Genomic DNA, 23,896 nt, shown 5'->3' with positions numbered 1-23,896 from the left:
CTTCTTTGCCTTAATAGAATAAACAAGAATTAAAAATCCTGAAAATATTTATACTGGAAGAGTTTCCCAAGCAGTAGGACTGTAATTTCTTATTTTAATTTTACTTATTTTATAGGGGAGAACAAAATAATTTTTATCACTTTTCTCCAGTTAAGTCTCCACTCCCAACCCATTTAACACTCAGAGAAAGAAAAGGCAATAGGGTGCAATCAGAATGTGGAAAAACAGGAAAAAGAGAAAATTCCAGCCCTTTAAAAGCCATATGAGTTGCACCTTGTATTCTTCTACTGCACATATAAAACAGAGTTCTTGGAGAGTGCTTGATTTCCCCTTTACATTTCTCTGGAATACAAACCATTAAGCATGAATATCTAGGTTCACAATCTTTTTTTTTAATCCTTTACTTACAGGATTTTAGTAAAAATTACAAATTCTAAATTTGAAAGTTAGTTCTATGAAGTCATAGACAATACAGAAGCCAACTTTACTGGAAGTAACTTCACACAAAATTCGAATTTGGAGTCTTTATTTAACTTTCAGGGATGCTCTTATGCAGTTATTGTCAGAGTGGTCACTTCCCTGTCTGAAAGTCTGCATATGATACCTAATAGAAAATTCTAAAATATTAATTTTTATACTAAAGCCATTAAGGAGAACTTCAATTAAGTTAAATACTTTGGTATTTTTTGTTGGTCAATTTAACTTTCCAATAAAGTTAAGAAATATTAGTCTAATGTATTTCAAATGCTAAAAATACCCTGACTATGGCAGAATGCAGAGTTTTTGCTCAGCATAGAAAATTTATTAAGTGAACCAGTATTCTTGGCTAACAAACTAACCATTACTCATCTCATAATTTTTCTAAAAGTCAATTGCATGATATTTCTGAACGGTGTGTGCTTTGTGATTTTTTTTTTCTACAGCCTTATATTAAAGCACAAAAAAAAAAAAAAAAAGTGAGTCATAAGAATAATTAGATATTTTCTTCCAGAGTAACTTGGTTTACCTACTGTAATTTCATCTAGACATTTTTCAGCAAAACAAAAATAACCCTTTTGACTACTTACCTATTTCACTCTCCATGATGTGCTCGTTCCGGATTTGCTGAAATCCAGGAATGGGCCGAGTTGTGAGATACCACACTGCATGGAGAACATCTGTGGCATGGATACGGTTGTGATCTGCAAACCAGAAAAATGTAATGAAAAAATATTGTCTGAAATGTAATCAAAGGGGAAAACAACAAAAAAAAATGTAGGAAATGTACTGGAAGTGGGATTTGGATTCAATATAAAAGGAAAAACTGAATTTGGATTGTTGGTAGAGGATGTATGTATCACTAAACACTTCTAAGTTAGGTAAACATCAAATATTGTCTATGCACACTTCATCCCACCTGGGCCTCAGGAAGGGATTAAATGGCCTTTTAAATCAAGGATGGTGAGAAACAAGCATGGCCTGCAATCTAATATCTACAAGTGCCTGGGCTGGGCAAACATCTGTGGAGGGGGGAAGTGTATTTTTCCCTTGGTTTTCCAACAAAATTGGCTGCCCTACACAGCAAGGTGAATAACTACCATTAAATTCTCCATTTGCTTCTCATTTTAGCAACAACCTAACCCAAATTTCTGCTAAAGCAACAAATATTCCCCCATTGATTTCAGTATGTTTGATTCAACTGCTAATTCAAATTCTTCAAGATTATCCTCAAAGCACAAATTAAAAAATTCAGTTTAGAACTCATTTTGTCCTGCAATTCATTAGACAAGTTCTAAGTTCTGTGTATTCATTAAAAACACACTGAGCTCAGACACCACCTAGAAATAGAAATGCACACACTCAAGGAGATGCACTTATAAAATATTATAAATATAAAATATTATAAATATAAAAATTCCATGTATAACCAGGGAGTACTTACAGGGAATATCCCGGTAGCCGTTCTCTAGCGCACGGAAATAATTCATGAATTCTTGAGTGGGGATTTTGAAAATTTCAAACAAGCCAGTGTCTTGAAACAAGGTATAAGTTACCTAAATATAGATTAAAATTAATTTAAGTCTTAAAGATATATCTAAGCATATTCTGCTTTCTCCACTTTAAATATATTCCTTGTTTTTTTAATTTTACTGGCTGACAGATATGGAAATTACTGAAATTCTACTAAATATCATCAGGATGCTATTTTCATAGAGATGTATTTAATAATTTTTTTGCAAAAAACTGTGGGGTTTTTGATCCTCTCAACACAGGATAATAAAAGCTTTTATTTCCTTACAGATAAATTCTATGCACAACTGATTGTTTTTAATGATATTCCCCAAAATTTTTTGTAATGCTAAATAAGTCATGCTTTATTCCATTAGTGGCCTCAAAAGAAGAAATTTATATTCTGGCTTATTATTCAAAACTTCAAATTATTTAATTATAACAGCAGAGTCACTAATGATAAAAAAAAAAACCACACAAAAAGAAACAAAAATAAACAAACCACACTCCCACCACCACCAGTGTGGTTATTTTTGAGACTTTGGCAAAGAGATCTTATTTCTTGTATTTATTATGATTTATCTAGAGTGTTTTTAACAGAAGGGGAAGGGAGAAAGGAGAAAGGAGAAAGGAGAAAGGAGAAAGAAAGGAGAAAGGAGAAAGGAGAAAGGAGAAAGGAGAAAGGAGAAAGGAGAAAGGAGAAAGGAGAAAGGAGAAAGGAGAAAGGAGGAATGCACACACAATATCAGGAAGAACTGGTACCAAAATTCAGGTAGAGTCAAGGCCTGAACACCAAAATATTCCAGATATGAGCTCTGCCCTGGAGTGCACACAAATGGAATGCAAGCCCATGTGGATCACAGAGCATCCTGCACTAAAAACACCACTCAAAAATGTCTCAGGGCATTCTAGTCTGCACAGCGACACTTGTCACTAAATCAGGTGACAAGAGACCTGAAAGCATTTGAGACTAATTGAACAAGACTAATTCAAACAAGACTAACTGAAGATTAAAAAAAAAGAAAGCAAAAAATATTGTGTGTTATGAAAGAAAAGACTGTGTCTAATGATAAAAATGAAATTATCCCCATTGTTTTTCCCTGACTTCAGTACAGGTGCAGGCCTGTGATTCCAGCTTGTTTCCTTCCCTCCAGCTGGCTGTCCCTGACACTGCCCTTGAACAAAAGTGACATACATTTCTCTCCAGGGTGGAAAACTAAGAGACTGGAAATAAAACTATTTAGTGGTCAGATGAGAAGCTCCATGGTTGCTAAATCCTCTCTAAAGGAGACAGGAGCTTCCAGATGACCCTGATGAATGGGAGAAGCTGGGGAAGAGCAAACAGAATCCTACTTTTGCACCTGTCAGCAGGTTTGGCTTCAGCAAACATGAAACTGCAGGAAAGAGCTCAGCAATAAGTCAGAAAGAGATAAAAGGGCACTAGATGCAGGAAGCAGCATGGAAAAAAATCCCACTGTTTGTAGGATCAAGAGGCAAGACTGCCTAAAAGATCACTTCTCTTCCCCAACAGGTGTAGCTCTGGCAGAAATATTTTACTGAAATAAAGAAAAATTAAATGGTTGACAACCAGAGTAGTATTTCTGAAAGCAGGAGATTGCTTTGCACAGGAAATGGTATATTATGACAAAACAAAGTCAGTGTCAGTATAACCTGTTTATATTGAGAATAAAATTGAGAAAAACTGGAGCAGGTTCTCTGAAGATAAACTGCTTTTTATGGTTTACAATGGCATGGAGTATATGAGAAATCATATTTTGGTTTTCAAGACAGCATTCTATATATGTTGACTGCAAAACTTCTTCATGGTTTAAATAAAATGTGTAAGCATGACATACCCTCCCTCGTATAATAAAAGACAACAAACCTGGCTAAGGATCCTTCCAGACTGATCTCCCATTTCCTTTGCAAGGTCAAAAATTTGGAAATTCCAATTGTTCATCTTCTCCATTAGTGAATCATGGTCTAATAACATTGTTTCTAATGTAGAACTCTGTTCCACCTGTATGAGATTAAGATACTTTATCATCTCTAAAATAACAATGCAAACTAATTTATCAGTTGTGTTGGCAAAAAAAGCCATGAAAATGATAAATCATTAGTGAATTTATTGAATGGTGCTGCAACTACAGCTACAAGAGAATCATAAATCAATATCACAAATAGCACACTTAAAGGCTTGACTTTTCCTATTTTGGGACAGCAGATTCCAGAGCTCTCTGAGATGGTGCTGAATTCTCCTTCTTATTCCTTTTTAAACAAGATGAGCTAACAAAACAAAGCCAAAATATGCATAGGCTAACCAAAGATTTACTGAGCTTTAAGAGTCTGTTAATTGGCCAAGCTTTAAAAATATCTGATGTATAAACCCAAAGTGTTGATAGTATAATGTGAATGTTCATTTGTAATGAACTGGAAATGCTGCATCTTTATTTATTAAATAATAACTTTCAAAAAAAATGCCAGCCAAACAGTGTTTGGACATCCCCTCTCAACATTCGGTCTACACAAATCAAATTTGATCAATAAAATCAATACAATCACAACCTTTCCTGTCATTTATGCAACATAGAAATAAACAATTATTAAGCAAAAATTCAAATTCCAGCAGCGCACCATTACCCTTTCGAAATTTCTATTTTAGCAATGCAAAAACCTCTTCACAGCAAGTTAGAAATTATGACGAAATACTGAATAGATAAAAGTTATTGCAAGTTTTTTTTTGCAATTACATGCTTACAAGCAGTTTATTTTCTGTTTGGTCAATCATTTCCTTCCTTTCATCTGTCCTCTTCTCCGTATGGTGAAAAGATTCTTTTGAAACATGAGAAATTCCAATTTCACCTTAAAGGAAACACATAAAGAAACACCAGATCAATAATTTATTTGTAAATTACTACTTTCTAATAATTTTTGAACTGATCATACAGATTTGTCACAGAAATATAAGTAATAGCTTGTTTCTAAACGATTTTATTTAAGAAATATATCCAAAAATGTTGTAAAGAACAACATTTATTAGACAAAACCTATTTGAAGATTAAGAAAAGCTAAAACCATAGCTTTTTATTTGCAAAAATTGGTTCAGTGATTAATTCAGCATGGTTGATAGAAAACTTGTGTACAGAACCATAAAGGTAATAGTGGAAGCCTGTTTTAAAATCCTTACTATGAAGCAGGGAATATTTTATATTATTTTGATTTTTCTAAAACAAAACAAAGTGAAATAAATACATATATAGGAAAAAATTTTATGTAGAAATAGAAACATTTCAACTTAACTGGCTTTAAAATAAAAAAAGCAGCAAGTTGATGTCAAGTATTTGTCTATTTTGAAATCCTACCTGATTTTCTGTCTCTATATTCTGCAAATTCTGGTTCTGGTGTTGGAACAGGCTTGAGTATCTGACGTCCACAGCTTACAGAACACATGAAAAATATTTATAACATTCAGTAATTTTCTTCTTTTGCTACTGATGTCTTCTACTGAAAAATATCTGCAGATTACTTTTCTTTAAAAAAGATTTTCAAAGGTTCCTCCAAGAATTGACCTTAGTATTTTCTCCTGAATTTGGCAGACACAGATTTAGTCTGTCCTTACATAATAATCAACCATCACCTCCCCCAGGCTTATATTCCTGAATTAATAAAATAAGCTCATGACTAAGTATTCAGAAACACAGAATTCAATCCCCAAGTAAGAAACCCTCATTTTCTAACATTCTATAAAATATTGTTCCCCTACAGCTGCTGAGAAAGATTGATCATTTCAAAGCAATCACATGCATTCAGCATTCTTTATTCTCCTGTAGACACCACAGCTAGAGATTATCATGAGCTCTTATGCCCTTTTTCAATCCCAGTAGTTAAACAGGTCTTGGTTTTCTTTTTGTTTTGTTTTTTGTTTGTTTTTTTTTTGTTTTAATTTTAATTTCATTCTTTTCAACCCCTACAAAATGATAACAGAGTTCACAGTACCTGCTGCACATATAACCTACAGGTGTTTTGACAGGGTGCTGAAAATCTGGAGAGCTAGGTGTGTGTCCTGGAGGCTTGTGTATGTTAATGCTGGGCTTTGTGAGGAAATCAGCAGTGTCAGGGAACTCTACAGGTGACCAGTTGCTGAAAGCCCCACTGGAGACAGATCCATGGCTTGGAGAACCCACAGGACTCAGGCCAGGAGAAGCACCTTCCAAAAAAAATGACATGGGGGTCAGATGACAATGAAGCCATTGCTGTTTCATGAAATAATAATTAAAATAAACAACAACGGATGTGCTGATGTTATTTTAGCACTATTTTACATCAACAAACCCGTGATATAGCACCTTGTAACTATAAATTCCTAGATCTTACCTGCCCGCCTGGGACCCATGTGGTGAGCCAAGGTCACAGAGGATGATCTTTGCTTTGGTATTGTCAGCAGGTTTGCACCAAAAGACCCATTGGAGTGAGATCCTTGGCTGAAAAGAAAACAGACCCACTGGAGTGAGATCCTTGACTGAAAAGAAACCAGTAAGATATTTTTTCTTTCCTGGTTTGTCTTCAATTTTTATTAAATAGAATGCTTTTAAAATAGCTGCACTGCCCTGGGACAAGTCCACCACTGTTCAAGAGAGTTTTAGAAAGCAGTCAAATTCAAGACCAGCTAGAAAATATATGTCAATTGTATGAAATAAAAACTGATTGACAGCAACAAAAAACTTTATACAGTCCTAAGATGACACAATAAATATACTCAGGCTGTGTGTGACAGGTTTTACTTTCTAATTTGCTACTTTTCCTGAACATTTGAAGCAGGCTGTTTCCCAACAGATTGATTACTTTGGAAATACACTTAAAACCTCACAGAGCCATAGTGATTTTCAAATAAATTCTTCATGTTCGAATAATTATTTTATTTATTATAAACATAAAACTAAAGCAGTTTTTGACATCAAGTCACATCATGCTTCAGTGGCCAAATCGTTAAACCCAATTGCTCAATTCTGCCATCTGCTGTTGCAGGGACCAAATTTCATGTCATAATTCAGATTATATTTCCTTCAGTAAACAATAATGGAATATGAGATTTAAAATAACTGTATATGTGTACTTCAAAGTGAAAACGGTTCACATAAAACTTTCACTTCAGGAGGGGGAAATAGCATTTACTAAAACAGATTTAATCTTGCTTCAGCCAATTGCAAAAAATAAAGTCAAATACAGAAATAATACAGTAATAATAGTAGTGATATAGTAATAATATAGTAATAATGCAGCAGTATTTACTCTAGGAACACTATAGGTCAGTTCATCTTGAGCTGCTGTTTGAATGAGAAGCCAAATCAAGAATTTGTGTAGAAATAAAACTGAAGCTCCCAAGAGCTGCTTTTGAACAGTGAGGAAAGTAAGGAAACCAAGGAAACCCTCTGCAAATGTGCATTGAGACTGCAGCCAGAGGCCTGAGCCCCAAATTGACATCCCATGGTTGCTAAGGTTAAAGCAATTTCTCTGCTTATTTCCAGTGGGCACAACTGGGAAGTTTGTCTGGACATTGGCAACCAAATCAGCAAATATAATCTTTAAATTACTAGTACTTCTAGTATTAGAAGCTTCAATTATATTTTATACACAAACCACAGTTAACTTTTACTATGTAAAAACTTGAAGACCATACTTAATTCAAGGCAGAAAAACCACTGAAAAGGTCAAATTATTTAAGTGATTCCCTTTAAAATCAAATGAAACACTAATCATATAAATTCTTGGATGTGTGTATATAAATTTTCATCCATTACTAATAATTATCAGTTATCAGCATAACTCACATTTTCTCTTTAAAAATGCATTTGTTATACTTTCCTTATGTCCTATGTAGAACCATTAAAAAAAAAAGTGAACTAAAAAAAATTAAAAAAATAAAAAAACAAAAAGAAGAGAAGTAAAACCACACACATTTTATAGATTTCAGGAACAAAGGCATACTCATTTATACAGTTAAATAAAACTAAATGTGTGAATTTTCAGTCATGTACAACATTACACAAAGAGAAAAAAAACATTCATTCTAATCCTAATTCAAAAGATTCCCTCAATTCTGGAAATAAAAGCTCTATTTGCACCATATTGACTAGCAAGGAGAGAAGAGATTACTGTCTTAATCTATTTTAGAGCTTTCTGAATGGCTGGAGGAATAATAAACATTTTAATGAACACAACAGTGGCTACCAAACACGACAAAATTGTCTCACCTCTTTAATTATATATGCTCATATGGAAGCTGGCAAGTGATACATATTTTAATCAAAAAGAAGGAGGAAGTCAGTACAAGTTTAGAGACTAAACTAGTTTGGTTTGCAATCATGTATGTCAGACTTTTTTTCATTTCCTACCCAAGCTTATATCCAGGCTTATTTATTATGACAGAGCACACTATTTAACCTCAGAATGACCTGGTTTCTACTCAAGATCAACCAGAGTTACAAAGCATAGTACATAATTAACTTTTCCAGTTTATGCTGGCAGAACTTGGAGACTTAACTCACAAGACTTTACATCAAATACTCCTGCTGCCAAGTTCCAGCATTGTTATTGCCCTGAAAATGCTGTTCAGTGCTTACCCTGGTGTGTTATATTCCTGATGGGATCTCTTGCTGATGTTACTCCTCTCCCATCTCGATGATGTTGATTCTATAGGTGACAAGCCAGAAACTCCTGAAGATCTTCTCAGCTGTGGGGTTGGCAGGCTGCTCCTGCTGCTTAATCCCTGTTGAGCAATTTGGCCATGGTTAAAATCCACGTCAGTAAAAACAGATTTTTAAGTTTTATTTATGGTTTGTAAGGGCTATTTATTGCTAATTTTTATAGTGAAACAGCTGATATGGTATCTTACCACAGGTAGGGTATCTTACTCCTGGTGGGGGTCTCCCAAGGGCAACAAGACCAGGAGGTGAAAGTGGAAACTCAAGGGTTTGCCTACACAAATTTTACTTGCCTAAACTGTAGAAACTATTAAAATCATGGCTGTTAAAACAGCAGAAATCCACCAATCTGGCAAGCATTCTACTGTCATACACCAGAAAATCTGGGCATGTTCTGGAGACAGTCATGATGGAAGTGGAAAGTGTTTCTGTTGCAGAGCAGCCTTGCAATGTTTTTTTTTTAATCTAAATTTCATTTTTCTTTTTTTTTTTTTTTTTTTGAATACTGAGCAGTTCACACTTCCAAGAAACTCAGGGGGAAGGGTTAGCATTAGATAACCAGTTATGACTAGCCCAGGGTCTGAAGCCCAGTTTCAGTTGCATTCTTTTCCTTGTTTTTAATTCCTTTCCTATCAAGGAGAGCAGGCAGCTCACCACTGAATCACAGAACAGCCTATGTTGAAAGGAACCTTAAGGATCCTCTGGTTCCAACCCACCCTACCATGGACAAGGACACCTTTCCCTAGACCAGCTTGCTCAGAGCTCCATCCAGCCTGACCTAATATCTAATCCAAGCCTGCCCTCTTTCTGTTTGAAGCCATTCCCCTTGTCCTGTCACTACATGCTCATAAAAATAATCCCTCTCCATCCTTCCTGTAGATTCCTTCAGGCACTGGGAGGCCACAATGAGGTCATCCCAAGGCTTTCCCTTCTCCAGGCTGAACAAACCAAATTCCCTCACCCTTTCCCTGTAGGAGAGGTGCTCCATCCCTCTAATCAACTTGGTGGGCCCCTAAACAACTTGAAAATTATAGCTGAACACACCTTGGGAGCCACTCTGGGAAGAGAAATAAAGATGTACATAATCTGCAGCAAAAAACATGGAGTAGATCTGTTGTATTCCAAGTCAGGGAAAGAGAGAATAGGAACCTTTCAAGATACCCCACTTTGAAGAAATACTTTCATATTACTTTTGTTGGAGTTTGTGCTCATTTACCTGGTTTTTGAAAGATAATGAAATCTTTTTCTTGCAGTAACATACATAGGGGGAAATATTTTGGCTTGCTCTTACATATATACAGAAGCCAAACAATCACTGAATGATAGTGGCAAGCACTAGGCAAATTTTTATGCAGAAATCCTCAAAACTTGAGGTAAAAGTTACTTTTAGGAAGGAGAAAAAAAGAATATCTTCAAAAAACCATAGTCCTTCAATTTCACATACTCTTTATAAGTAGTCTCCAGCAATGAATATTTTTCAGTGCACACTATTTTGACTATCTATAAAGAAATTTTAAAAATCAAGAGGTATACCGATCCTTAGCAGCTTTTAAAGAAATCCACAAAGATAAACGTGCTGAAAGACTGTGATCCCTGCCCAGCTGTTTTCAGCAGGTACCCCTGTGACATTCCAAATAATGTCATACTGCAGTGATTCTGCAGGATCTTCCACGGGGTAACCTGTAGACACTGAGTTTTTTCCCCAAAATCATCGTTCCCAACAGATATTTTGCAGGCTGAATCTAAATCCAAGGTAGTAAGCCAACAAGTTGATCAGTTTGGGCCAAGATGCTCACTTCCTGGAAATGAAAACAACTACAGGGCATGTCCCACAGCAGCCTCCACAACAAACAGCCTCAAGCTGTCAATACTGGGCTGGAATTATCAGCTCTGGTGTTCCTCAGCTGAGTTTCTATATTGTAATGTTTTTCCACAACATTCCTCAGTAATTCCTCAGTAACTACATTCTTGCTTGCACTTATGATCCCTGGGTAATGGAGAAGTGACAGTAGATTACACACTGGTCTCATAAAGTCATTTGTTGGGATTTGAAGGGATATTTTTCCTTTTACACAGCTGATTTAATTCTGTCTGATGGCTGGTCTGCTCTCCACTAGAGTAAATTTCTTGGGGAAAAAAGGTCAATGAAAAGCCACACTGACAGTAATGGTTAGATAAAGAATGGGGCAGAATCAGGAACAGCCCTGTTTGTTCCATATCCTGAGACTACAACATCTTCAGGTCATATTTGCTGTTGTTTTGAGGAATCATGTGGTCAGGTGCAGAGCAGTGCAGCCTCTCTATCCATTTACCTGTCTGGCTATCCATCAACCACTTGAATTTGCATTTTGGTGCCTATCTACCTTTCACTCAATGTGTTTTCACAGCTGCTCTCTTTGACCTTAAATATCATCCCCAGCTACTCAGTAAAAACCTACTGTGCATACAGGAGCATTATTTCCACATGAATTTCCCCTTTAGCTATTTATTTTTTTAATCGCACCAAACCCACGCACGTGAAAATGAAAGCCACTTGACCTTGAGCAGCTTTCGGTCTTTTTCAGCAGGATCCTCTATCTCAGGGCAGGGGAAGAAACCAGGGAAAGGTGTGAATGGGCTGGCCTTTGGCCTGCATGCCCCTGAGAAAGCACCGATGAGGCTGTTAATGCTTCGAAGGGAGGCAAGCACGTGTGGTGGGAGGGCTGGGTCAGCCAGGAGCTCCGAGAGCATGTTGCGAGCCTCGTGGAGCGCTGAGAGATCAAATCCATTCCCACTGCCAGAGCTCTGGAAGAGAGGGAAGCGTTGCAAACTGTTAACAAGGCAGAGCACTTCGTGGGGCTCTAGGTTTTAAATAAGTTTCTCGCGTGTTGCGAATTTTAAGAAGTACATTTTTAAAAATCAATGCAATGTGGTTTTCTTTTAAAGAAAATATATAAATTTATACACATATAGACATTCAGACAGCAGTTTCTGCCGGTTTGTATCACACAATAAAAAGTATTTCAGAATTCAACATTAACTTGCAGTTAATTTTTCCCTGTTAAATATCTGTTGCCAAATTTTTTATCTCTATATTCATTACTCTGTCTCAGCATTAAACTGAGCATTCAATCTCTTCTAACAATATCAACAAAATTTGGCAGCCAATCTGTTAGAGCCCCTTACAGAGGTACAATTTCCACAGACTCATAATTTTTATTAACTCTGATACTACTGAAAGAAATTACAAAAATTTTTCCCCCCCTCAAAAAAGTGATTAGTTTTAATTTTACATAATTCTCTGAACAGGAACAACAATAGCTTACTACAATATAAGAGACAGAGGGCAAAATTAGGCAAGTACAACATGAACAGAAGAACTGAAATTTGACAGTTTACAGTGACCTCTGTACTCAATCACATTTCACAAAAAACCCAATTAAATTCATAATATACTGACCTGGTAATAGGGCTTGTACCATTGCTTCAAATCCCAATCCCAAAGTATCATCTGTAAAGATAAAAAAAACAAAATGAAGGAAAAAAAAGATAAATTGGTGATATGCTAATGTTGAAAAATAGCAGTAACATAAATCTTGATTATATGATTTAATGAGAAGTGTTTCCCCCTTCATTTTGTGTATGTAATTTGGGCCATATTCTCAGTCAATGCTACCCAGCAACAGCCATAAAGAAGAGTTTAAGGCAATTGCATGCAACAGAGATATTGTGATGACAAAATAATATGGTTTTATTTCAATTTTTTTGGATTCTTATAAATTGCTTAACATGCACATTAAATTTGGTGGTGAAAGTGCTTTCCTGCTCTTATTCACCTCAACCTACAAAAGAAAATCTAGCCTAAAACCTCCAAAATACTTTTTTTCCAGAATCATCCAAATGGTTGCAATTTTTGTAAATACAGTGCAGAAAGCATTACATTAAACCATTTCTTCTTAAATAAGGCAAAAAGCTGCCCAATGTCTCAGGTTAAAAATTGGTATTTTTAAAAACCATTTTCTTGTGGGAGGTTTTGTTAGGCTTTGCTTGAGCATGGCTACAAAAGCTCCATGTTCTGAATAACCTCACTAAACCCACCAAACCCACAAAAGGACGTCAGCAACACAATCTGAAGATACTATCAGCTTCAAGTACGTCAACAGCACTCACTTAATTTGTCTTCTATACTGACAAAAAAATGAAAACAACAGGCAAGAAATGAAATTCAGCTGTCTGTTTTGTTTCAAAAGCTTTCAGCCTTCTCGACAGATTCTAATTATTCTCTGATAAATTAATTCATTTGCAAAATGCGCATTCGCAAATTAAACATAGCTTTTCACTCTTTCACATAGCTACAGAGCGCAAATAAAGTGCCAGTGCCCCCCTTGGTAGCTCATATTTCGCAATCCTGGAAGTTTTTCTGCTTATTTTTTTAGCTGAGGGCTAGGTATGTTTTTATTCCTCGCGGACTAAGAGCTCTTCCATGTAGAAAACACAATATTTCAGTCTGGGGCTCGTCCAGAAGGGGTGCAGAAAGCGTCGATAAAGAAGCACAGGTGGGGCTCTGTCAGCAGTGCCCAGGCAAGGGAGGCACTTAAAGGCTCTTTTTCCCTACAGTTATCTTCACAGAGATACCACTAAACCATGTTTAAAATTAGTAGCTCTGACATCCACTAGCTAGGAAAACTGGAGAAATCTACCATGAAGCATGGGCTTGAACTGGGAGTAAGTTGTGCTCTGTCAGAAAATAATATTAGGTAACACTAGGTAAAGCAAGCAGACAAAATTCAAGGATTAAGAATTTAGGTATTCTAGAGTTTGGAGGGTTTTTTAAGTGATTAATCTACTATGTCTTTTTTTTTCTTTACTGTTAGTCTGCCACTGACAAGCAATAAGATAATCACCAACACTCTCTGGCCATACCCCTTTTGCTGTGCTGCATTTGGTTTTAGCAACACCTTATCAGGCTGGGGGGATTTTTAATCTGTTTGTTTGTTTGACTGTTTGTTAATTTTCTCTGCTGTGACGTTTCTCTTTCTCGATTGATGTTTATTCACTGCACCGAACACCAGCAAATCTTTTGGTTTCACTCTGTCCTCGCACACAGAGACTGCATTAATCTGCTTCATTAACTTTTGACTCAATCAGCAGCAAAGATCAGCTGTCCACATGGGTTCTGTTGGTTGTATTAGTAACCTTTGATACTAATGGGCCACAGAGTTGCGTCAGCTCGCTCGCAGTCTTGCAACCTCCATTAGGTTCCCCTCTTGGAGCATTTTATTTTTCTCTTAAATATGTGGTATGTTAGCTAATTTTACTTATTTGCTGCAAATCAGCTCTTGATAATAACAATAAAAAAAACAAACAAAAAACAAACCAATGAACATTTTGCTAACTTCAGAAAATTTCAATACTAAACCTTTTACTGCCACTCCTTTGTTCACCCTTTAAGCCACAAGTACACACATGCTAGCTTAAGTTACAATTTTGGGGGTCAATCTTTGTGGCTAAAACGGTTCAAAACCTTCCTTTTGGCTTTAGCCCTGCTATGGTAAATGAATAGGCTCTTGTTACCCTTGCTCACCCAGTATACACAAGGCAGAAAAATATTCCAATATACTTCCAAATGGTTTGATATTAAATGACAGGGCATCATTTTATACAGAGTTTTATTTAAATGAAAATAGCTTGGATTCATCACTGAAAGATTTCTGCTGTCATTTAAAGCAGAAGATTTAAGCTTTTGCATTCATACCAATTTTACAGCAAAGAAAGTAAAACAGTTTTGAATTAAAGAGAACTTAAGTTTACATGTATTTTTCTATCAGATTTTTCTTTAATCCATTATATATCACCATTAATTAGAAGCAATATCACCCAAGAGAAAACAGGATAGTACATCAACACAATTCCTATGCTACTACACTGTCATGTTTTTAGGGCTTATTCCACATGCCACACATCAAAGTAATTAAAATGAACCGATGAGAATTTTAGGCACAAAGTAGCAATCTCTTCTGCTAAGCACAACTGGGAAAAAATGCAGATCTCTAAACAATGAATATTTTTCCGCGGTAAATCCGACTTGGTGCACTAAGCAAATCCTGGCAGGTGAGGAGTGCAAAGGGGGTTTACCTCTCCTCAGGTGCTTAGAAGGCACCACAAGATGGCACTCAAAATCCAGAAAGCCTCCCCCTCAATAACAATTCGGGAGAAAGGAGCAGAAGCCAGCAGGCTGTTCCTAAACACACCTCCTGCTGAACTGACATGGTTTGAAAGACAAGGAGGGTGACAACTTTAAAGTTTAACAGCTGATAAATTCTATTTCTCTGTTTAAAGAAGAACTTTCTCCTTAGCACTAAGAAAATTTTACTTTTTCTCTAACTACCAACCAGACTTAGTTTAAGTATATTAACTCCATGCCTTGCAAGCTAAATCTGGAATACTAAACAAGCAACATTTCTAGCATTATTTTCTGTTGAGATTTTAGCAGTCCAAGTTTCATTTCATTACTGTGCATCACCAAAATTACAAAGTATTCCCAGAGTTGCATTAATCTTACAACAGGAGTGAAAAGACAGCGTTTATTTTGACTAACTGTGAACAGAACAAGAGACCTTAAAATAGGTCTTAGGCAGAGCCTCAGCAATTTCTGATTTTGCAACCGTGAGACTTGTTGCAGAAAGATCTGTACTCTGTAATACTAAGATTTTGTAATCCATTGCACATAACGTTCTTCCTCACCTCCTCCATCACGAAACACCTTATCTAGGATGGACTTGAGTCATAAAAGTTCCAAGCTGCAACTTAGACCTCTGCTTAGTAGCTCACACACTTTGGCTTTGAGCATCCATTGTCGGTGGTAACATCACAGCAATTGGCACGTTTGGGAGCTCCTCTGAAAATCAGACTTCAGTGGGCTCTGATATTGCAGAGGAACTTCTGAAAGGTGAGAAATCTATAGCCATTCCCACCAGAAATAGGTATAGAAAATTACCAGTCAGCTTGGAGGAGAAGTTCTCCTATCAGCCTGACTCCAACCCCAGTCTTTCCAATTTATCCAGAGAGCCAAGAGCACACTTTCCTGGTTTTATTATCACCTCTGAAGCTGAGCAGGGGTTTGAAGGAGAGCTAATAGGAAAAACAAAACGAAACAAAACAAAACCCCACACGTAACACTATGCCTTGTTCTTTAAGTCAGGGACTGTATTACTTTTAACAATACTTGAATCTATTTAGCCTCTGAAATAAATTCCAGTATGGTTAAAAGAAGACAAGCCAGCTTACAAAACCCCTTTAAGAACAAGTGACCTTTCCCAATCTGGCCACCATATCCCAGTGTAGGTCAAACTGAAATTTGTCACTCAGGACAGGCTAAGTGTCAAGAGAAGGAATTTGCATCACTGAAAATAAGTCTTTTTAAAGGCTAAAAAATTTGTTAAAGCTCAACAAACTCTCCACAATGTTGCTGTTCTGAAGAGTGAACACTGCCCTCAGTACTATGGGTGTTCAGTCAAATCTCAGGAGATTTTAAATACTTGTCACTTAGAGAATATGTGTGCAGAAAATTGACATATTGCCCTTGGCTTACAATTTCTCACGGAATAAAAACAGTATTTCCGTATACTCCAGAGGAACTGCCATGTCATTTGAACACAAGAATATCAACCTAAGCATCACCAAAACTCGAGGATGGCACTTCTGCAATGCACACGTTGTTAGCAACACCAGAAGAGTGTTAAAAAAAATCCACAAGGTAACAGAAACCTTCCCTAACACAGCTTATATCTCCCACAGCAGCAGGAACAAGGCAAAGTTATTTTTCACAAAGTAAAAGGCAGTAAGTGCTCCTCTGAGAAGTTTATAGTCTGAGTAAACTAAAACCAGATGAGAAATGGGAGAAGACAGTCAAGGAAAGCCAGCAGGGCTTCAGGAGGTTTTGTTTTGAATTACTTTTGCATAGGAAAGGTTATCTTTCCTATCACAGTGCACCCAGCAGTTCCAGTGCATGGAAGAGATGAATCTTTCAGAAGAGTTGATGCCATGGAAGGTGGAGTTTTTTCAGACCTTCTTTATGCAAATACCACAACTCCATTTGTCTAAATACATGTTTGAGGAGTATTTTCAACTTCCAAAGGCTTAAGCATGATAAAAGATTATGGATTTTACTTTTGTCAAGCTATAAGCCACTGAAATTACAATAAAAGTACACTAAGCATTTTTAAACCTTTTTTTAATTGAATATTGAATTCAAAATATATTTGACTAGATAACTGTGCAATGAGGTTTTCTTAATAATTTAACTGATAACATACAAAATCATATCAGCTTAGTTACCCCAGAATTACTTGTGTTTGTAAAAAGTTACACCAAGAACAACACTAATGCTTATGCAGAGATTTTAAATACACAGCTACCAAAAAAAAAAAAAAGTGTTTCAGAACTTAGAAATCTAAAAATCAATTTTAAAAGTCAAATATAACCAACAACATTCTCCATGCCCAAAGTGCACACTGTCTAAGGTCATACACAATGCATTTGTGGCATTGCTGTATGATTCCCTAAACCCAAGTCAGGATTTAGATTCACTGATGATACTTTTCAGAAGGAGATTCAACATGTGCTTTAATGCTTGCAAAGATAAGAAAACTTGTCCTGTTTGAGAATATCCATTACATTCCACGCTCCAAAATTTTAATGGAGAAAAATGAGCACAAAATTGAGTTTCTACTTCTGACTGAGTCTTTCATTGATCAAATAAAAAGGATTCCTAGTTGCCAGTAGCATCTGTTTGACACCATTAGGCATTAGCTCCGTAAATAAGTATTTCCATAGCAACCAAGCATAGAATTAACGAAACAATGAAACTAACACCATAGCAACTTGATTCAGAAATCAACTCTGCGAAAAATCACCTCATTCAAAAGCCAAATTCTACAACTAGATAACTGGAGAAATAAACTTATTGTAAAATATGAGAAAGGTTGCATTACATATGCCTGTAATTTCATGACTACCTTTCAAACAAGATTGATGTTAGATCCATTGCTTTTATTTCTAGCTCACAATCAATTAGCATTTTTCATCCCTGTAATTTAATAACACAAAAAAAATCAAAACCCCACAGCAGTATATAACCTAGAAGTCTTGGGGGTCTTATTTATTGTTAGAGGTCTTTTCTCTCTCTGTAGAAAAAGTAGATGTTGTATGTTGTTAAGTAGTTAAGTAGCATTCAGTATGAACTAAAGGTGATGCAAGCAAAGAATGACTCTCAAAGTAGGGGCAGAATTATTTAGATAACAAAGACAACGTTCTGCTGTGAAATCCTGCAGGCCAAAACAGCAGCCACTTGAGTAGATTGCTGTGATCAAGGCAAAATACAGCCCTCTGTATGATACTCTGGGCATTTAGAATCATGATGGTATTTCTCCACTCCCTAAACCTTCCCATGAAAATAAATGGAAGAGGAAAAAAAAACCAGGGTATTTTTGGAATCCTAACACTTATCACTTCCTGACTCTATACACAATTTATTTATCCAAGGCTGTAAAATGGCCAATGGGTTGTGAAGTCTGCAGATAGCCACAATCTTTGAACAGAAGCTGTGTGTGCTTTCATGGTTCTGAGGTTTGGATACACATCCTGGCGGAAACAGTCATATCCCCTATCCAACGACTCCGCTGTTGACTCTGCTGCACTCCTTCATGAAATGCATTACTTTTGCTTTTTTAAGAGCCCTAAAACCTTCCTTCCATCAAAAGAGGTTTGCTTCTTCTTAATTGCTTAATTAGCAACTCTTCTATGCATCAAATAGTACTTGCAGTGTATTTGGCTGGACACACAAGAACAACACTGGATCACGCAGGTGTCTCACCACTATAATATTTCCACCAGACTCCACAGAATCCTGATCTTCCCTGCAAATACAAATCTTTGACAAGAGCTGCACCTAAGCAAACTTTAATAAGTCACTTCAGAGTTTTCACAAGCTTAGTTACTATTTTCAGTGACTTTGCCCTCAGCACAGGTACAAAAACAGAGCAAAAATGCTCCACTGTATGCTAAAGTTTCAAAGAAGCCTTCAGCAAGCTTATTCTTACAGCTAATACTACTCCCTGCAAGCAGAAAAATACTTTTTGTTTGGCTGGGGTTTTGTTTCTTTTTTTACATGTTTGTTTCATTTGGTTGTTTTTAAAAAGACATGCTACTTCTGCTTTTGTACCCAGGAGTATCAGCAGGACAGCTTCTACTTTGCCTGCTGAAGAAAGTTCTCAGTTCTTCTTGCCTGTTTTATTTGATCTTATCTTCTTTATATATATATATATTTTTTTTTTTAAGATCTTTAAATGTTTCAAAAAGGTTCTAAAAGGTGTTTTGTGTATCAAGGGAAAGTAGAGGGTTTTTTTTTCTTATTATGTAGGTAATGAAAAAAAACTGTCTAAAACCACACTTAGGTCATTTCCTGTTCCTTCTAGGTTTTGTCAGACTTGCACGTCAGAGTAAAGGCCAACCAGTAATTTATGGCAACAGGGGGAGGGAGGGCAGAGGGGAAAAAAAGAAGCCTGCTATGTGCAGATCCTTTAATTGCCCATTATAAGCATTTTCCTTCGGAGCATGTGGTTCTAATCACCATCAAAGCAGAGCAATAGTGCTAGGTGGATTACCGCTCTGCTCCGGTGCAGTTGCTTTGGTGTTCTGGCATCCTGCACCACTTTTACTGTCATCCAAAACCCAAAGCCGTGCTTTAAAGTCGTGTTTGTTTTGCAAAAAAGCAAAATCTAGAAATTGCTCCCCAAACATCCTTTTCGCATTTACCTATTGGCATTATTTTACAAGCACACACAGTAAAAGCCTTTACTGCTGTGTTGACACGCTGTTAATGCATCACGTTGGAGCAGACAGAGGGAACAACCTTACATTTTATCTCTCTTCAATTGGAGGATGTGCAAAAATCTTGTGCTGAAACATTTTACTGTATGCTGATGGATTTTTAATGCAGTACCTAAAAATACTTAGAGCTGAACCAATTTCTCCCTCTAATGACTTACGTTTTTCAATCAGTTGGTGTTTTTCTACCTATTACTCTGGAAATATAGGTATGAATCTTGGAGTTTTTCTTTTCAACAAAGAGAAACTATCCCATATGAGCACAAGCCCATATTGAGCTGAAAAAAAATGGGGGATACTGAATTTTTCACAGAGAGTTTTCTCACAAATTTTCTTTTTAATATCTCATATATATGTATAAAAACACATTTCCTCTCTCCCTCTCTAAAACAAGAAGCATAAAATCAAACTGTACAACTCTCTCAGTCAAAAATTACCATGAATCTGAGACTGGTTAGCACCAAATGAATGAGACCAAATGATATCTAGCCCATTATTTTGTCATTAGCAACAGCAGCAACCTCAGGATAAGGATATTCTTGAGTGAACAGCAACACAGCCCAAGAAGCCGTATGTGACAACATATATAACATGTATCTTACAAAAGCCAGTCAATTTCTTACCTTTGCATTTCCCTAATCATCTTTCTCAGACCTCATGTAAAATTCTGACAGATCCAACATCATACTCAAAGGCATTTCACAAGTTAAATGCAGATTTTGCAAAGCTCCCTCCCATCCTGGGTCTGTCACCGTGGAAGCTGCACAGTGAGGAAGCAAACAACCAGCAGCACTTTCATGCAGTTCACCCACTGAACAATTTGTTTTTGCAAAAGCTTTGAGTTGTTCTCCAGCTGACTTCAGGCACAAGACAAATTTTTTCAGACTATGAGGCTGCATTTTCAAATCCCTCAGGCTATCTCAGAGACACAGCACCTTCAGCATAACAAACCCCCTAAATCACAGCACTTTTTCATTTGATTGCATTTATTCTCGCCTTAAGGGTTTTTTTTTTTTATTTACAGAATTGCCACAGGGTACAGGTTTTACACAAATGAGTGCTTTTTTCTTTCAATGACTTGATGGTGGCCCAACAAGAAATATTACAGGGGCTGGAGTTAGAGAAGTAAGCTGAAAGGAGCTGGTCAAGATGCCAAAGAAGATATTATGTCATAAAGGAAAGCAAATATTGCTGCAGTGCTTTGGTTGGAAGTTATACACTGGGGCTGAACCGACTCCATTCTCAGTTGCTCAAGCTAAAGACTTAAAAGCAATAATTTAAAAACAGATGAGAATATAATTATGAGGCTGATTACAAGAGCAAATATGTTAGTGAAAGTTAAATCAGTATTAAGAAAAATTATCTTAATGGACAAGTTTCTGGTTGAAGTGCCAGGAAATACAAGATGAATTCTCTGAGGGGGGAGAAAAATATTGAAACTCTGAAGAATGTAATACAGATTGCTCTCAGAAAGAGAGGGGAATGCAAATTGCTGCATTCTACAGAAAGTGCCAATTTACTTTCTCTAATGTATTCATGGTAAGTAGTACTTTAGTTGGCAGCTTTGTAAGCAGCTGAGAAAAGAATCAAATGACAGCAGATTTGAAAGAAAGCAGAAATTTCTTTTTCCCACATGGTAACATTGTGATGCTGCTCTAAATGAAAAAATAAACAACAGTGATGCCTTCCCACTTGTTGGAGCATGAGGTGATGACTAACTTAAACAAAATTACTTGTGAAGATCCACTTGGTGCCCAAAATGCAAGTCTTGCATAGATATATATTTACCTTGCATGTGCAAAGTGAACAAAGGAATTATCACTAGCACTATGGGAGAGTCACAAACATCTTTGCACCTTGCTTTGTGATCAGTTCATATTTCTAGGAAGAAAATGTGGAGTCAGAACCCTCTGCTAGTGGTTACCATTTACTAGTCTGGTGAAAGAGTTCTCTGTGAAAAGACTGAGGGATGAAGAGGCTCAGATTTCATTTAAAAGAGCAAAAAAGATTCCCAAACAGCCTAAAACTCCAGAAGTCATTGTGAAATACTGTGGGTTTCAAAAGTTACAATTCGTAGTACATCCTTCTTAATGTGATCCCCTTTGAGTAGGTGTAAACTGAATTTCACATTCTGCTAATGTGGTAACTAAAGGGGCACTTCCAGGAAAGAAAAATCATCTCTGTCCCACAATCAACATCCCCTAAACTACACATCCTTTTCTTCAGTGGCTTTTTATATATTCTGTTCCATTCTGTTGTTTCAGCTGTCACAGGACTTGCACATCTGAAGACATAACTTTGCAACCTATTCTACACAAAGGTAATGGAAAATTGTATCCAAAAACTTGTTTCCATTCCATTGTTTTGATTTACTCTCTAAGCAACTTTGCTACCCTATTTGTAGAGCACAAGTTAACTACCTACAGCATTCTTAATGCAAAGGTTTCTAAATACCAACAGATCAAAGCCTAGCACAAAAGAGAGTTGTGACAGCAGTGACGCTGACTTGTTCCACTGTTGTGTTTCTATAAGTTTTCCTACAATTTTGATGAGTGGAATCCTAACCCAATCCCCCCTCCATTAAAAAAAAAGAAAAAAATCAAACTTTTGTTTCTATAACAGAATTTACCTATGATTTTGATGAGTAAAATCATTATCCAAACCTCCCACTGACCTCCAAAAAAAAAAAAAAACCCCTTATAAATACCCAGACTTAACACAATCTTATTTTTTCTTTCATTTTGGTAGCATGACTCAGATGGAGAAACTAATATGAAAGAAGGAGGTCAAGATGGGTCAAGTGTCTTCCATTGACTGTAAGATAATAAGAATAGCTTGCCAGTTTTTTCTATACAAGCAGAAAAGCATTGGGATGTCCTTTTAAACTGCAAGACATTTTTAGCAAAATCATCACAATAGTGAAAGTTACATAAACGTCTACAGAGAGCAACATTGGCAGTGAGAATATAATTTGCCATTTGGGACAAGTATTACTTACAATAAAGTTGCAGCATAGCATGCCCAATAAATCCATCAAATATTGTAAATGCATGCAAAGGAACTTTTCCTTGGGGAACAGCACTAATTTTTTTCATTTCTCAGCCTTTTTCTAACAGCACTTAATGTGTTTGCTATGAAGTCTCCTACAGACTGTGTTTTCAAAATAGCTGCTAATAAGATGAACTTAAAAAAATAAAAAGCCTACACTCATCTGTGACTAATTCTATGTTCTTATCAAAAAATTCAGCTCTCAACTAGCATTTCATAGAACTTCCATATGTTTTGATTCACTTTCTCTAAAGCAGAAAAGGGGAAAATATCAAGAATTTTAACCATAGAAATGCAATGGGATGCCAAGACTCCCAGCAACATCTGACTAGAAAAATACTGCCCCAGTGAGACAAGCAGGAAAGCCTTGACATAACCTATCAGACCACTGTAACTGGTAATCCCATTAAAAAAACAAAACAAAACAAAACAAACTGCCCTCATGATCTTTATTAAAAAGGCAAATATTTATATAGCTTGGGGGTTTTAAACTGAAAGCTATGCATCTTATGCTTTAAAAACAAACATTTTTCCCATTTCAGGAATTATAATTTCATTCTAAAGTTAAGACATATGACATATATCTTCTGCAGCATTTCATTACTTAATTTAAACTGATATTGGAAGCAATTGGAATTTTTTCTCTATTTTAGTATTTTTAACTTATCAGTCAACTTATGACATTCAAAATGCATATTTCAATCAAATACTCCTGCAAAGCACATACAAATTAAAGTAGGAGAATGACTGGACAAAATAAATAATCAGGTATTTAATTTTGTTTAATCCAATGCATGTAAGATAAGAGTTTATTCTAGTAACCTTCAAAGGAATAAAATCTGTGCATTGTGTTAAAACCAATCACAAGCTGTGTCTTGCACGATGGGACTAGAAAATGGCAGCTACACCATCAGCTTTTAAAAGATTCCAGGAGAATGTGTGGAAAATGTCAGACTAAATGGACAGAAATTGGGGGGATGAGATAGGGACAGAACCCTACAAAATTAATTTATAGCTGCACCATTTAAAAGTTATAGTGACAAAAACCAGGAGGGTTTTCCTACACCAATATCTTACCAAACAAATCTACTGGACTTTTAGAAACAGACTGCACACACCAATAAAAATGGGCCAGTCAGTGAGTGTGTTTTGATTTAAAAAAATGAACAAAAACAAGACACAGTGAACAACTTTGACATGGTCTCCCCTTAATGGTCCTGAAGAAATCACATTTACATGGGAAGAAAGGAATGACTCTCTTCAGGATTAATAATTTTTTAAAACAAAAAATG

The 23,896-nt window shown here is 36.3% G+C and overlaps 1 protein-coding gene across 1 annotated transcript in view; it reads right to left on the bottom strand.

Moving 5' to 3' along the window:
• The window catches only part of PDE3B (phosphodiesterase 3B), a 79,949-nt gene that overhangs the window by 6,002 nt on the left and 50,051 nt on the right, over positions 1-23,896 (bottom strand). Inside the window, exons 2-11 of the mRNA XM_085063198.1 lie at positions 12,130-12,180; positions 11,229-11,474; positions 8,610-8,755; positions 6,364-6,470; positions 5,986-6,196; positions 5,352-5,425; positions 4,748-4,851; positions 3,875-4,009; positions 1,922-2,033; positions 1,068-1,181 (exon numbers count right to left, since the gene is read on the bottom strand). Coding sequence (XP_084919324.1) covers positions 1,068-1,181; positions 1,922-2,033; positions 3,875-4,009; positions 4,748-4,851; positions 5,352-5,425; positions 5,986-6,196; positions 6,364-6,470; positions 8,610-8,755; positions 11,229-11,474; positions 12,130-12,180 — 1,300 coding nt within the window. The remainder of the gene's footprint in view (positions 1-1,067; positions 1,182-1,921; positions 2,034-3,874; positions 4,010-4,747; positions 4,852-5,351; positions 5,426-5,985; positions 6,197-6,363; positions 6,471-8,609; positions 8,756-11,228; positions 11,475-12,129; positions 12,181-23,896) is intronic.

Source organism: Lichenostomus cassidix, chromosome 5 (assembly GCF_008360975.1).
Source record: "Lichenostomus cassidix isolate B80296 chromosome 5, HeHo_3.0, whole genome shotgun sequence".
Taxonomy (NCBI): Eukaryota; Metazoa; Chordata; class Aves; order Passeriformes; family Meliphagidae; genus Lichenostomus; species Lichenostomus cassidix.
Note: the sequence above shows the minus strand (reverse complement) of the source record. Positions and strands in the feature narration are given on the sequence as shown.